At 47.2% G+C, this 15,172-nt stretch overlaps 1 protein-coding gene and 1 long non-coding RNA gene across 2 annotated transcripts; one reads left to right on the plus strand and one right to left on the minus strand.

Moving 5' to 3' along the window:
• The first annotated feature begins 278 nt into the window (after positions 1–278).
• LOC144898602 (uncharacterized) lies at positions 279–12,932 on the plus strand. Its single transcript, XR_013627491.1, has 3 exons — positions 279–435; positions 4,251–4,412; positions 12,813–12,932. It is a non-coding gene; the product is annotated as an uncharacterized LOC144898602 (long non-coding RNA).
• On the minus strand, positions 6,897–8,124 carry hoxb1b (homeobox B1b). Its single transcript, XM_058068453.2, has 2 exons — positions 7,521–8,124; positions 6,897–7,386 (listed from the first exon to the last, which is right to left on the minus strand). Exons 1-2 carry the CDS (start codon positions 8,107–8,109, stop codon positions 7,091–7,093), a joined length of 885 nt encoding a protein of 294 aa, XP_057924436.2. The 5' UTR covers positions 8,110–8,124; the 3' UTR covers positions 6,897–7,090.
• Positions 12,933–15,172: the final 2,240 nt, after the last annotated feature.

A 15,172-nucleotide genomic window follows, 5' to 3' on the forward strand; every position in this document is an offset into this window, starting at 1 on the left:
ATGTCACACATAGGTTCCCTGTAGGCCAGATATGCTCTCTGCCCTCCCCCAGGCTCTGCTTCTGTGTTTTTTACGGTGCACAACTCGCTAAAGCACACCTCATACAGCCTGGGTGGCACACACACACAGCGGCACTAGCATGCTACGCTAAATTAATCTAAAATCATGCTTGGTTGCAAATAAGAGTTTATAAGTTGTTGTTTTGCTAATGGTTAGCTTTTGTGTCTGCTGGGGAAATGTTCCTTCTTCTCACAGCATTTTGTTCCCACTTTCAGGTTCTACATTTACCAGTAGATTGGCCAGTTTGGTGATGGCCCTCGCTGTCCTGTCCCCACATCTGAAGACCCGGGGTCAGGACGAGTTGAATCCCGCGTCACGGTTGTCCCCGCGTTGACCTGCGCCTGACTGGCCTCCCGGCAAAAAGCCCCTGTGAAGGTAAGAGGAACTGGGGTCCCCTCCCCTGGAAAAGAGGTTCCCCTCCCCTTGACAGCTCCACAGAGCCCCAGCCACCTGCCTGCTGGGTCGGCCACATATGAAAAGGGAAGCTCTTTGTAATCCGACGGGGATTACACCAGCCAACAATGCGCGGCTGAAAGAGCGACAAAAGCCCTGTATCAAACGCCGCTGAGGGGGAGCAAGGCTATGATCTCCCGCTACTACCAACACTGACTCCTTGGCCGCCTCTCATCTCCCCAAGAGGCGCGCCCCCCCCCAGCCCCCACCCCTCCCTTCAGGATCCACTACCTCTGTCCTCCTCCTGCCCTCTCATCTCTAGGATCTGGCCTTTTATCAGCGCATTCCTTTTCATTTGCATTGCGGTGTGGGGAGGGACAGTGGATCTCTCTGATCTGATAGCGCCAGGAGAGAGAGTCAGGAGGTTCCTCAGGGCGCGGAGGGTGTTGGACACACACACACACACACACGCACACACACGTCACAATGCATTCTCAAGATAGGCCCGGCTTGTCTTGCAAAGGGGACAAATGGCCAAGCCCCCCCATGCCTGTCTTTCAGGCTCTGTTTGTCACTCCCGTTGCTTTCAGAAGAGAAGTCTCCAAGGTGAGAGACATCACTCCAACTCTGTGTCCGACATGAGAAAGCACGAGGAGCTCGGCCCGGGACTTCTGAGGGTCGCCAGCAAATGTTTGTGTTGCCGGAGGAGATGAAATGAGGCAGTTTGCTTTTCGGATTTCCTCCCAATACTTGTATTCCCAGCCCACCCATTGCTCACACACGTCAGTGCCGGGGCGGGAAGGTAGAAGCCATGACAGACGGAAAGAGCTCAATGTGCAACCTTCCCTGTGCTTACTTGAGCATATACGGAGCAGGGCGAGGAAGATTGTATTATTGTAGAATATATGAGCCGTGTGCAAATATTAATCCAGCATTATTCCAGGTGTCCGTTAAGCGCGGCCATTCCGGCTCGCGTCTGAGCGATGACATTACCTCCATTACGTGTGATGTATGAAAGCATGAGAGGGGCCGATTTTTCACGGCTAAGACATTGTCCCCAGAGGCGGTTGTTCCAGAAGAATCCATGAATTATCTTGGCTGAAACAACGGAGGCGAGCGCGGGCCCGGCGCTACGCCATTGAGAGACTGGAGAGACGCCAGGAGAATGTGGCGCCTGCCTCCCTCCCTGTCCACTTAATTGGAATACAAAGCAGAGAGAGGTCGATTGGGGGTGGGGGGTGTTGTGGGGGGGGGGGGGGGGGGGGTTGGCTGTCTGTCTCAAGCAACCTTCACTGCTCGCTGGGAATTGACTGGGGAACCAGCGAGCGAGACCGACACACTGTCACTGGTAAAATGAACTGTCACCTTGCATTTCTCAACCTGCTGGCGCCGTCGAATCGGCCGCTTTGAACCGTACGACGTGACACTGATTGAGTTCTGGCCTTCCTCTCCCCGGGCGCTTCAGGAAAGGAAGCCGCTCTCACGTGGCCGTGCCAAGCGTGGATGCATCCCACCCCGTCCCGAAACCACATGCGACTCTTCTCCCGTCGCCGGCCCTCGTTATTCCGCGGCTCTGCTTCGTTACGCCGCCCCTCTGCTCGTCTTGTTTTTCTTATGCTGGGAATCGGCGGAGGCCATGACAGGCGCGCACGCAGGAGGAAAACTATTAGAGCTCGCCATTTGGATCCTGGAGGCAATCCCAGCGAGTATTAAGACGTTAACCCTGCCCAAGTCACCTGTCTTTCCCACTTACCATGCTGACGGGGCGGGGAAAAGATGCGGCCGCTGGGGGGATCGGAGAGCGATGGGACTTGGGGTCGGCTGGCTCTTCCACATCCAATGGAGCCTGACGCCTCTCGGGAGGGGGGAGGGTCGTCAAGCACCTCGCAGCTCGAGTTAAGTGGGGCTTTAGTTCCGTAACAAAGGCAGGGGGGAGAGCGTGCCGTTCATAAGCAGGCGGCGTTTCTTTACCGTACAGTTGCTGTGAAAGACCCGGCAGGGGGCAAATCAATGTCCAGCATTTAGTCCGTTGTCGTTTATTGAAATAAGGCTGTCAATATTTCATGGAGTTCATAATGCACCTCGTTGATTGAACGGCCGATAATCAATATTCACATTATGATATATTTCTGCATATTGAAAGTATTAAAAGGCATCATTGGTGAACGTCGCATCATCAGCGCTCGTTTGAAGTCAGATTTTGAGAAAATGTCTCATTAGCACCGAGGAGTAGATAAGTAAGCGGCACCCAAAGTCACCTCGACGCCCCTATTTTTCTTACATGACATTGCGGAAGCTATGGTATAGGTGCAGGGACATCCTGTAACAGTCAGCCGCCGCTAGCCTAGCTAGTTAGCCTCTCCAATTTACATATTTTAAACGTGCCAAAAATGTACCACTTCCACACAGAGTGAGAAGATAACCTGTTTATTCCATCTATGTCTGTTGCAGCCATGACATGTCGGCTGGGCTCCGCTGGCTCAGTAACCGCTCTCCATTCGACCAGACGTAACATTTAATTATTAACACTGCAACAATTTTGCTCTTTTTTTTTTCTTCCTTGTTGGTGTTGATGTTTTATGTTTTGATTTGATTTCTACGATGTCTCATGGGCCAATACAAAAAACAAAATCAAGCTACAGGCTGCAAATGGCTGTAGTTTGGGCACACCTGATATGCAGGGTGGCGTCATTAGGCCTATTTTATTTTAATGTTCTTAAGCCCCATAAATAATTTGAGATTTAAAAAAAAAATTTATTGATTTTTTTTTTTTTTACAAAAAAATCTCTGACAAATTTCATATAATCGGGCAAAAACAGGCTAATAAGCAAGCCAATAAGCAGGCTAATACTAGCCGACTAGTAGTAGTAATAATCAGAAGAATAATAATGATGATAGTAATAATAATAGGCTAATTAATAAGATAATAAATGATGATAATAATTGATCGCTGACAGAATGGTTGCAGAGTTTGAGCAGCGGTTTTGCAGTGTAGATTGTGTGTACTTATGTAAATTTAATGGTGGCCTAAAACAATTGAGTATCTCTACTAAATCCAAAAGTGGGAAAGTTATATCTTATATTCTTTTTTATTTGTTTTTTGGGGATTTTTTGGATTTTTTTTGACTGTCTACTACATTCATTCATATCCTGTGCAAGCCTCCCGTCCTCAGAAACTAGTGATCAAAGAAATGTACACTCTGTCCAATGCGTTTTGTATTACGGGGGTGCCGCATCTTGCTGAAAATAAAGCTCCCCATCTCCACCGTCTTCTCCAACCCATGCATGACAGACTGTTGCAGCGGGTGTAAACATTTGGGGACAGCCCGTATATTGGCAGGTACAAGTGGCCCCCATGAGGGCAGCCATAACTGCGATGTAGCCCACAGTGAAAACGAGTTGGACACCCCTGCCTGTCTTGTAACACGATGGAACGAGCTTCGTTTGTACAATTAGAGCAAATAAATCTTTGATTCTAAATATCAGAATACCTTTGTGCCACAAGATGAGATGAGCAACCCCCCAGTCCTCCCATGAATACTGGACCCGGTTCCCCTTTGAAGCGGGGGGTCCCTGCCGGGTGACATGCGACAGAGGAACTGGTCGAAAACCAAGGAAGTGAGCCTTTGCAATAGACTTGTAAAAGAGCCGACAACAACTGCAAGCAGCATGGGGTACAAACAGCACTGGCTTGACCTCAAAGTCGCTGTTTTTGGAAGGGGAGGGGTTGCGGGGGGTGTCAAGGTAGAGATATTTATACTACTGCATCTTTTAATAGGCCTCTTCTTTCCGTGCAGGGCGTGCTACCTGCTCCATTTGCCCTCAGACGCAGGGAGACCTTGTTGTAATCCGGCGGCGAGAAACTCCTCCGCCTCCCGAGGTGAACATCTGTCTCCGAGGCGTTGGCTGCAGCGCCGACTCTGACACCTCCAGATGGAGAGCCCGCTGGGAGCGTTGAGGTATGACCCACAGAGATGGCGGGGCTCACACCCCCACAATGAAATCCCACACTTGTCTTTTGCACTTTTGCACGCTCCGCTTTCTTGTTGTCGAATCTGCCACCTTGACCCGTATTGATGATCACCACCCCCGTCCAATCCGCCCTCACACACACACACACACACACACACACACACAACTTGGCCTTGTGACTTAGCTGGAAAACTTAGCTTTGAAACTAAACTTTTAAAAAACAAACACTCTGTCGCCGCAATTCAGAAATTCATACCTGCCAATAAAATATTGGTTTCATAAAGTAGATTGAGTAAATAAATGTCTATATTTGTCACAATTCCAAGTTAAACTTTGTTTTAAAAAATAAAGTCAGCCAGAATCCAGTGATGGCTGCCACTCAACCCCGTCTGGCATTCATGTCCATGTCAGTCACGCGTGCACATACCCAAACGCAGTCTCAGAAAAGCAACCGGCAATTTGGAGTCATTGTCTGGTTATGATGGGCTGCACAGTAATTCCTCCTTTATTGCAGTAGGATTCCTTAATTATAAATTGAATGTTTTTGTTGTAAGAGCATAAAAAACCTGTTTACAACCTTCCACGTATGGTTTTTAACATTATTGGAGCCCTCTAGACATGAAATAACACCCCTATAGTCACCCTTGAAGCTGCTGTTACCCAATATAGTGGAAAATAATAAGACATATAAGACAGAAAACTTGTTTGCAAACTTCTAAATATGTGTTTTAGCATTTTAGAGGCCTCTAGACCTGAAATAACACCCCTATAGTCAGCTGCACACTCATATTGCTCTATGTAGTAGACATAATGGGAGAAAATAAGACATGAGACAGAACCTTTTTACATCCTTGTGGGTTTTTAACATTATTAGAGCTCTCTAGGCATGGAATAACACCCCTATAGTCAGCTGCACACTCCTATTGCCCTATGTAGTAGACGTAATGGGAGAAAATAAGACATGAGACAGAACCTGTTTTACATCCTTGTGGGTTTTTAACATTATTAGAGCTCTTGCTCTCTAGACATGAAATAACACCCCTATAGTCAACTTTGGCAGTCCTGTTATCCAATACAGTAGATGTAATAAAAGAAAAATGAGACATATAAGACCTAGAAAAAACATTTGTGATCTTGTAAATAATAAAACATTATTAGAGCCCTATAGACATGAAATAACACCCCTATAGTCAACCTTGGCACTCCTGTTATCCAATACAGTAGATGTAATAAAAGAAAAATGAGACGTATAAGACCTACAAAAAACATTTGTGATGTTCTAAATAATAAAACATTATTAGAGCCCTCTAGACATGAAATAACACCCCTATAGTCAACTTTACACTCGCTGTATATATCATGTGTTACGGTCGCAACAGAAGCCAGTGGTAGGGATTGCTGTGCCTGTTGTGAGCTCATTCAAACCTGCAGTTAAAGTCTGGTGCTTGTGTGTCTCCCCCAGCATTACAGTAACCACTGATGCCTAGCGACCCGTGTAGAATGCTGCATGTTCTTCAGTTGGATTGTACTTCATTTATCTTTTTAATGTGTGTTGCGTTTGTGTTACGTTTAAGTGGAGCGTGATTTCCAGTGTTGGAGCAGGGAGGGTTTACATGCTTAGAGGACATTCGAAAGTTAGCAGACGGCACATTAAACACGGGAAACTATTAGAAAGGAAGGCAAAATGGAGTTTCCCGGTGAAAAACAGGAGTGTGCTTCAGTTGTACAACTTTTTTCAACTTTAATGTCATTAAGAGAAGCTGCAACATGGCTGCTTTTGTGTTTATTTGCAACTTTGATAAAAGGACTCTCCAAAAAAAAAAAAAAAGGCCTCCAGCGGCCCGGTCCGAGCCACCCCGTTGTCTTGACAGATTGACTCCGCATTCATTTGCGCCTGAACTCTTCATGAACCTCGGCTTTAGCAACAACAAAAAAAGGCCACCGACAGGCCGGTGCTGCTAGGCCAGAAAGTGTGTGCACAAACCCCCCAACACCCAGTGCAAATATTGAAACGGCCGCCCCGTCCACCATCAGGCCTGACTCGGCCGTCAGGTCCGGCAAAAGTAAGCTCACGACCATTTCCTCTTTCGTGTGTGTCGGTACTGGAGTGGAACGGACTCCACTGTAACCTGTCAGCTGCATCCAGCAGGATTTGGGTAACAAATCAAGGGTGAGACTCGGCTCCCTGGAGTTTGTTGTCATGTTTAGAGCCCCTGGAGGTATGTGGAGGTGAAGAGGTCACCGAGAACCACCCCATGTGTTGTGAAAGATTCCTCATGTCACATTATGCAAGGGGGGGGATAAATATAGACCACACTTTGCTTTCAATTACAGCATTTCTAATAATAATAATAATAATAACATTCAAATAAAGTTTTTTCAAATGGATAAACTTTATTCAGCTAAAACCTGATGTCAAATACCCTGTAAAATAAATAGTGCAAACAATGACACTGTGGGCCAGTGCTTGGCCACAAACAGCATGATAAAAACATTTTTCCATCTTTTACAAGTCAACAAAAATCACATTTAGCGTCAATACCCTGAAATTCCGCAAGTCCTCGTGCAGTTAGTTAGTTTCATTTTATTTCCCAGTTTGGAAGGCTGCCCCCCCCCCCCTAAAAAGGAAAGGGCCGCTCCTCCGGCCATATTTTTAGTTCACGGTTCACTCCGCGGCCTTGGGGGGCCCCGTGGGGGTGTCGGGGTGTTTCTCGACGGCCGTGCCCTGCAGCACGCCGCAGCCCAGCTTCTCTCGCTTCTTCTGCTTCATCCTGCGGTTCTGGAACCAGATCTTCACCTGCGTCTCGTTGAGCTCCAGACTGGCTGCCACCTCCACCCGCCGGGCCCGCGTCAGGTACTTGTTGAAGTGGAACTCCTTCTCCAGCTCCGTCAGCTGCTTGGTGGTGAAGTTGGTCCGGATGACGTTGTGCTGGCCCGGGACGCCGAACTCGGACAGGACCGCTGTGTGAAGAAAGGCGTGGAATGGAAGATGGACAAATGAAAGTCATGGGGCTGTCTTGGGAGACGTGGATGGAAAATGGAGCAGACGTTAATTGACGACGTGTCACCGTTGTGTTCGAGGCGGGGCGGCTCACCTGTTTTGGGGGGGTTCCTCTTCACTTTCATCCAGTCGAAAGTTTTGGAACTTTCCTCCGCTTGATCCACGTCTCTCTCCTTGTGCTGGGCCGCCGCGCGCACGTAAACGCCCTCCGGATACTCCGCGGGCTGCCTCTGCTCCCCTCCGCCGTAGTGGAGGTACTGTGCGCCGCCGGAGAGCCCCGGCCCGCAGCTGTCCCCGGCGTAAGGCCCCATGTTTGTTCCGAGTGGCGAGACCTGCGCGTGCATGTAGCCCCGGTCCTGTTCTGGAGCCAGGCCGTACTGGTGGTGTTGGTGTCCGTACTCCAGGGGGGCTCCGTAGGCAGAGTTGCCCGGCGGCTGCTGAACGAACTGCAGGTCCAGGTTGACGTGCGCCTGGTGGTGGTGGTGGTGGTGGTGGTGGTGGTGGTGCCCCGGTAGGGTCTGGTGTGACGCGGGCGAAGCCGCGACCAAGCGTCCGTCCTGGGTGTAGCCGTCAGTCGTCGTGCACGGGTTGGACGTCACGTATCCGTGGTTCAAGTTGTGATATCCGGCCTTGAAAAGGTTCTGGCCGCGGTTGCACAGAGGGTAGTCAAGGTAGGAGTTCATCGTGTTCGGGTCAAGACAGAGGACTCATTAATCGCCGCTGCCTTTGCCCTAACCTTCTAGGTAGTATGTCAAAGCTGTAAAAGTGCCCTCCACCCCTCATATCACCTTCCTGACACGCCATGTGACCAGCTGCCGCCCAATGGGAGCGCTCCCCGGCCACTCTGTCACGTCTGCCGCGCTCGTCCATCAAACGGCCTCGCATTTCCATGACAAATGCTTCAATCAAACCCGCTCATCCATCTGATAAGAACACAAACATGGGGACACGCATATAGAAATGGCAAATAATTAGCCCTCTTAAAACTCTTAACGCGCAAACACAACACCGCTAATGGGGTGCAGGGACGTCAAACGCCGATACCACCAAATTCTATACCTGCGCTAAACCGTCCTTTTCGACAAATAGCCTTGTGGGATTAAATAAATGCAACTATTAACGCAATGGCGTCGACTTATTTTGACATTGCTATTTCATGCTCCTGACTTTTTGGACTCGGTCATCCATCAAGGGCTCTTTAAAAAAAGACAGCTTCTGTGCTGGGATTTGACCCTAAAAAGAACAATGACTTCTTCTTCTGTGCCTTTTTAGCATCCGATGGATTTGAACAAAGTCATTTCCATTGTTTTGATTTATACTTGCATTTGCAATTGTAAATATATAACTTTAGAGGTGCAATATCGATGCTAAGAAGTCAAGAGTTGTTTTTGCAGGAAAGGTGGGTGTTTCTCTACAGATGTGTCAGTTTGGGAGCGAGCATGATTCTGTCCTGGGGGGTGCAGCTTTGTGACAAAAAAGAAGCATGGAAATCCTCATTTGGAGCCTGCGCGTGCGCAGTGCCGTGCGTGTTGTAGTGCGCGTCAAACTGCGGGTCGTGAGTGAAGCTAGCGGAGGGATAGTCGGGGTAGTTCTGCGGTGGCCGCCGATGGTGTTGTTGCCCGAACGGGAGCAGAGGCGAGGCCGGCTGGAAGTCCCCCCCGCTTACGTGCACATAACCCAGGCTGGAGAGAGTGGGGCTGCCCGGGGCCGAGGGGGAGGACCGGGGCGGGGAAGGGGAGGCGAGGCCCAGCTGCTGCTGTTGCTGTTGCTGCTGCTGCTGCACACGCTCGTCCTTCTTCTGCTTCATCCTCCGGTTCTGGAACCAGATCTTGATCTGCCTCTCGTGCAGGTTGAGCAGGCCGGCCATCTCCACCCTCCTGGGCCTGCACAGGTAGCGGCTGAAGTGGAACTCCTTCTCCAGCTCCACCAGCTGCGCGCTCGTGTACGCCGTGCGCGTCCGTTTGCAGGCCTGGGGCGTCGAGCTGGGTCCCTCGGTACTGGCTGCGGTTCGGTCCCGGAAACGAGAAGTGGAAACGGCCTCGTTAATAATAATAACATGCACCCCCCCTCCCCCTCCTACACCCACCCTAGGCTGCAGTAGACATTAGATACACAATTACTGTTGTCAAGTGTGGAAGGGTGGCTATGGCTATGGCTATGGCTATGGCTATGGCTATGGCTATGGCTATGGCTATGGCTATGGCTATGGCTATGTCAGGGGTGGACCAACTTTTTCAGTGAGGGGCCATATCCACAAAAGGGATTATGATAGTTTCAGTTTGCACATTAAAAATCCAAAGTAGGTCAATCATATCTGAACAAAACATGTAGTGTTTTCTTTTTTCATAGATGCCAAATCAGTAATATTTAATCATGTAGACTACAATATCTCATTGTTAAGGACTTTATTCTATTTTCTAAATATGCTGAAGCCCAATAAACAACTACTTGCTAGCCTAAAATGGCCCATGGGCCGCACTTTGACCACCCCTTATTATTGTTGTGTTACATTATAATTATTTTAGCCTACTTTAATCGTATAATAATTTCATTAGCATTTTCCCTTTTTAGAATTTTTATTTGTATTTAGTTTTTTATTTGATCTATTAACATTTACCAGCCTTTGGTGCATTTTTAAAAAATGTAAATTAATTTTATATCCATTAATCTTAATTGGCATTGTGAGTTTTGCTTTTAGAATGATATGTAATAATAAATAATAATAGGAAATAAGGAGCCTGGTACTAAAACTGTACCATTGATGGGAATTGTTGCAAAAGTAAATCACTTTGAATTACTGGCCTTTTTGCTAAGATAATAATAATAATAATAATAATAATCAAATGTCCTAATGTTTTTTTTTTACAAACCTGAGAGTCTCCTGTCGTGTTTTTGCTTTGCGTGTCTGGACTCTTTCATCCACGGGAAAATGGTCTTGCTCGCACCGAACGTGTGCTGCTTCTCCCGCTTGCCGCACGCAAACGCATCACGCAGGAAGCTCGGCCGGCTGCTCTCCTGCATCTCCATTCCACGCGCACGCACGAGGGGGGCCCTTTGACCTTGTGGTACGGGGCTCCGGCAGCCCAAATGTCACATGGCAGCCTTCCAGAGAGCCTGAGAGGATGCAGGAGAAGCGGAGAAATCAGGGAGGAGACCGAATGATCCATCTTATCAACTCAATAGCGAGCTGACATGAATGGAGAGCAGCGAGCCAGGGCAAAATATTTGAATTTCAAAATCTCACACAGGATTTAAACAGGCTGCAGAACTGCTTTTGGTGCAGATAAAAATCTATTCTGAAGTGGATTATTATGAGGATTTTGGTTTCAGGGGAAGAAAGCGTTAGAAATGTGCCAACAAATGACAGCCTGACATCAGTCACACTCAAAAAAAAAATGAATGAAACATCAGAAATTGTTTTGGTTTCTGCATTTAATACTCCGCCCCCCCCCCTCCCGTCCCTATTAGGCCTGTTCATAAAATAGCAGCAACATTTTAGCGGAGAACGAATGGGTGCCACCAAACAATCCGTCCATTGTGCGCTGCGGCTTTTGTTTAACGCCAACAAATTGCCATTAAAACGTCTTAGCTGCCGCCGTCTTAATTAGACGAAGCGGAGAGGAGGAGAAGGAGGAGAGGAGGAGGAGAAGAAGGAGTGTGGAGGCATGCAGCTTTATGAACTCTGCTTGAACCGCGCAGGCTGAAGTCAGGCTCGTAAATCATAAAGACACATCACCCGGTCTGCTCCTGCCTTACCTCCAAAACCTCCATTCATCCCGCGAGCGCACACACACACACACACTCACGCACACGCACAAAGAACGGCGCCTCTCACCTTTCTTCACGTCCTCAAATTAAGAACAATACCCACCCCCACCCCCAAAAAAAAAAATATTAAGAAACAGTCCCAGGTTTTCCTGTTCCTGCAGCTTTTGAAGGTGTTTGCTGCTAGAGTGGAGTGGACAATGTTTGTGCAGCTCACACACACGCCGCCCTGCACCCCTCCGCCTGTGCACGTGGTGCGCGTGCTCGTGTGAGAAGGAGGTGTGTGTATGTATGTGTGTGTGTGTGTGTGGGGGGGGTGTTCTACCCATCATGCATGCAATGCAAGCCTTCAATGATAAGGCTGAGCTTTTGGTATTATTATTAGCTTACAGAGCTAATAGGGAGGCCAAGCTAGCTTAAAGTCTTTGCACACTTCTGGTTTTGCGCGCGCACGTGTAAAAAAACAACATTATTTATGTCTGTGTTACATTTGAAACGCCCCGTTTATTGCTGACGTCATACGTCACCATAATGCACGATCTTTTTTTTTTTTTGTCTGCTAATGACGTCTTCTTCCTCCTTACGTCTCCATCCAGAGTCCGGAGGAGAGGCCTGCCCCCGGGGGGGGGGGTGTGCACACGCGCAGGGGGATCGATGGGGGTCTTTCGGCCGGCCCTTTTGATCACTCATCTTCACGATGGAGTCGATGGGCGCTATTGGCCCGGCCGAGGTAATTTTTAACTGATTAACGCCGCTGAGCATCTTTGATCTCCGAGGCGTGACCCTGTGTGCTGTATTTTTAAGTGAGTGTGACGTAACGTACGGCGCGCAAAAAATCCCAGGGACTGTGAACGCAGCATAAAGCAAGCCCTGTACGGGCCTGATTTAATGAACATGCCCGGGCTGCACTTTGCATCACATCCTGATGCGCAGCTCTGACGGACACCTTCTCGTGCTGCCCCCCCCCCCTTTCACCCCCCAGAGACTCCCAGCAGTCACGTGATCAGATTTATTGCTCCCTTTTGAGGCCACACACACGCAAAAGTAAACAAATAAACCATAAAACATGTGTATAATCTATGAAAAAGCGTTACAAAAATAGACATATATCCCTCCCCGCCAGAACACACAAGCCAACGCGATGATACAAATCATGTTTTTCCCGCCAAAGAACAATATTTAGTAACATTACTCAATAGTGAGTAAGCGGTCATGTGATTTTTCCCAGCCAATTAACTATGACAGATCATTGAAAATAATGAAAAGGTTGCCTCTAAGTATAATAAAATATATACAGTCATGATGTGATATAAATTTATGTCAAATACTATCATTCATTCACACAGTGGCTGTAATAAATACGTTTTGAGTACAGTAAGCAAAGTAAGCAAAGGGAACTTACCTTTGCCAGATCCTGTCCTTTCATGCACACACACACACACACACACACACACTCACACACACTCTATTGCTGCTGTTTATTCGTGTCCCTGCACACTCCAGCTCCTCCTGGACTGCAGCAGACGTGAATGGAGGAGGTGACAAACGATGCAGTGAACAATGGCCTCATTGAAGGCCTTCCCTTGCTGCAACTTTCACACATGTCATCTTTGTCTCTCAGGGCGGCCCGGAGAGGAAACACAATCACGACTCTCACCCTGGAATCATACACGGCAGCGAGGACGGTACACAAGTGACCTTCTTCACCTGCAGATGCCCCAAAATGTGCACAAGTTGTGTGCAAAGTGACGCCTCCATTACGGTAATAGCAAGTACTCAATACAGAGAAATACATACAAAAGTACAACTTTTTGATATTTTTTTTACATGTTTTTATGGACAACACACACACACATTTCAGAGTTAATCCTTTGGCGTGGACATGATGGAGCAAAACTTTTTGTAGCTTCATAAAACTTGATTTTAGTAATATTAGTGCACTTGTAAAATTAAAGTAATATTGCCTCCGTCTAAAAATATAGCTATAAACTATATGTATATATACACACATACATATGCAATATATATGTGTGTGTGTGTGTTGGGAATTTAGAGGGTGCCAAAGTTTGAAAGTTTTTTGGGGGGTTATATAAATGAAAAAACTATTTTCTATGATAATTCTACATATGTATCTTAAATGAAAATATTGTATATGTAATATAATAATAAGGGAAATTAATGTTATCATATAGTGGCAATATAAAATGAATTGTATTCTCTAGTAGCCATTCCTAAACCATCATAGCCGTACCCAAAGGTTCTGGTCTTTTGTTCGGGTTTTGGGTTCTTTGCCAGTCATTTACCAAGCCATTTAAAAAAAAAAAGTACACTTGGTATGTATGTATCTATGGTACTCCTGAAAATGTACACTCGAGTCCAATCCCCAACTCCCTAAAGACGGCTTGAAGAGGAATACTTAAGTCAGAGGAAAAGTGTCATTAGTCTCCAAAAGCATCCTCCATCCTCAACCTCCAAACGGCTGAAAGTGTCGGGGATTAAAGTCTTTATTGGCCCGCTCGGGCTGCTGCTGGAACTCGCTAATAAAGAGCATGAGCTTCCCTAAGTCCCTGGCCTTCCCTTTTTTCCTTCTTCCTTAAGATAAGAACCCAGACTGGGGAAAATAAACATCCATCATCCTGCAGGCCGGTCTGAGGCGCCCTCTGCCGGCAGGCGGGTGTCATTGCACAACCCCCATCAGCCGAACCCTTTGACAACTTGACTCGTTTTATGTCTTTATTTCACGGTTATTTCGCCATTTAAACCTTTTCACTGTGATGCTAAGCAAGTCAGGTGACTAAAATGTTTGCTTTAGTGGGGGTCTATTATTTGGAATGTTATTGTTGCTCGGGGGAAGATGAACCGTGGGAACCTGGGTGGATCTTACTTCAGATGATACTATTCGGAGTGCTTTGGTTTGTTTTTACGGATGATATGTTTACCGGAAGTATATTCCTGTTTTGCATCCAAACATAGTTCCGGGGGGGGGGTTGAATTTGAGGTAACCTGTGCAGTGCAAGGTGGCGCGTAACGTGTGACGGCTGCAACCTCGTCTCCTGACCCGGGGATGATCCCGCCGCCATGAATTATGCATGAGATCCGGCTCCATATTAGCCCTATCAATATGCAATAGTCATTAGGATGGCCAAATTGCCACTTAATATAGTTATGAATATGTGGATAATGTCTGCCCCCCCCCCCTTATTCCTGTAACTTTTCCATCAGAAATCCAAACCAGGTCCGAGCAGGCCTCTTGTGGAAGTACTTCTATGGGTGGGGAGGGAAGGGGACATCAATCACGGCTGAAGTCCTCCACGTTATTTTACCACCAAATAAAAAAGCATTTCTGTTTTATTCTATTGTGTTAATTACGGTAATCCGGCTTTTTAAAATGTGGAATAATAATTGCAGTTTAGGCGGATAAAACGAGAAGTAGTGAAAAGCGGCGAATGTGGTCTTTTTATGGCGACGTCGAGGGCCAACGTGAGCGGCCCCGTCCCGGCCGATGCAGCCTCTGCGGTCTCGTGCACGCCGTTAAAGCCGTCAGCCCCATTCATGCCTGTGAATTATATTGAACATTGTCTACTCCCCAAAACCATAAAAGCAACTTTATGGACACCACGTGACTTTCTCTGTAAGTCATATAGAGCTTTACAATCTTTTGCTACTTTACAAACGTGTCTGCTCTCTCTTTGGATATTTCACAGAAAGTCTTCCTGCAAAAATGAGCCCCCCCCAACCACCGCACAATTACGGTAAGTTGCTTTTTTCTACATCTTTCATGGTGTTTTTTTTTTTTGTACTGGATGCACCCCCCACCCCCCATTAGAAAGTTCATCATATGTATGTTTGCACACCGTGGGAGCAGAGAAACTTTTATTTCCAAGCGCTATGCGTTCACGTACATGTACAAAAAGCGTATCGGCGAGAAGAAAAACAAAGTTGACACCACTGCCTACTAAATATCCACACAATATAACCCTC

This window comes from Doryrhamphus excisus, linkage group LG6 (genome assembly GCF_037039965.1).
Source record: "Doryrhamphus excisus strain RoL-2023G ecotype Guam linkage group LG6, RoL_Dexc_Guam_v1.1, whole genome shotgun sequence".
Lineage (NCBI taxonomy): Eukaryota > Metazoa > Chordata > Actinopteri > Syngnathiformes > Syngnathidae > Doryrhamphus > Doryrhamphus excisus.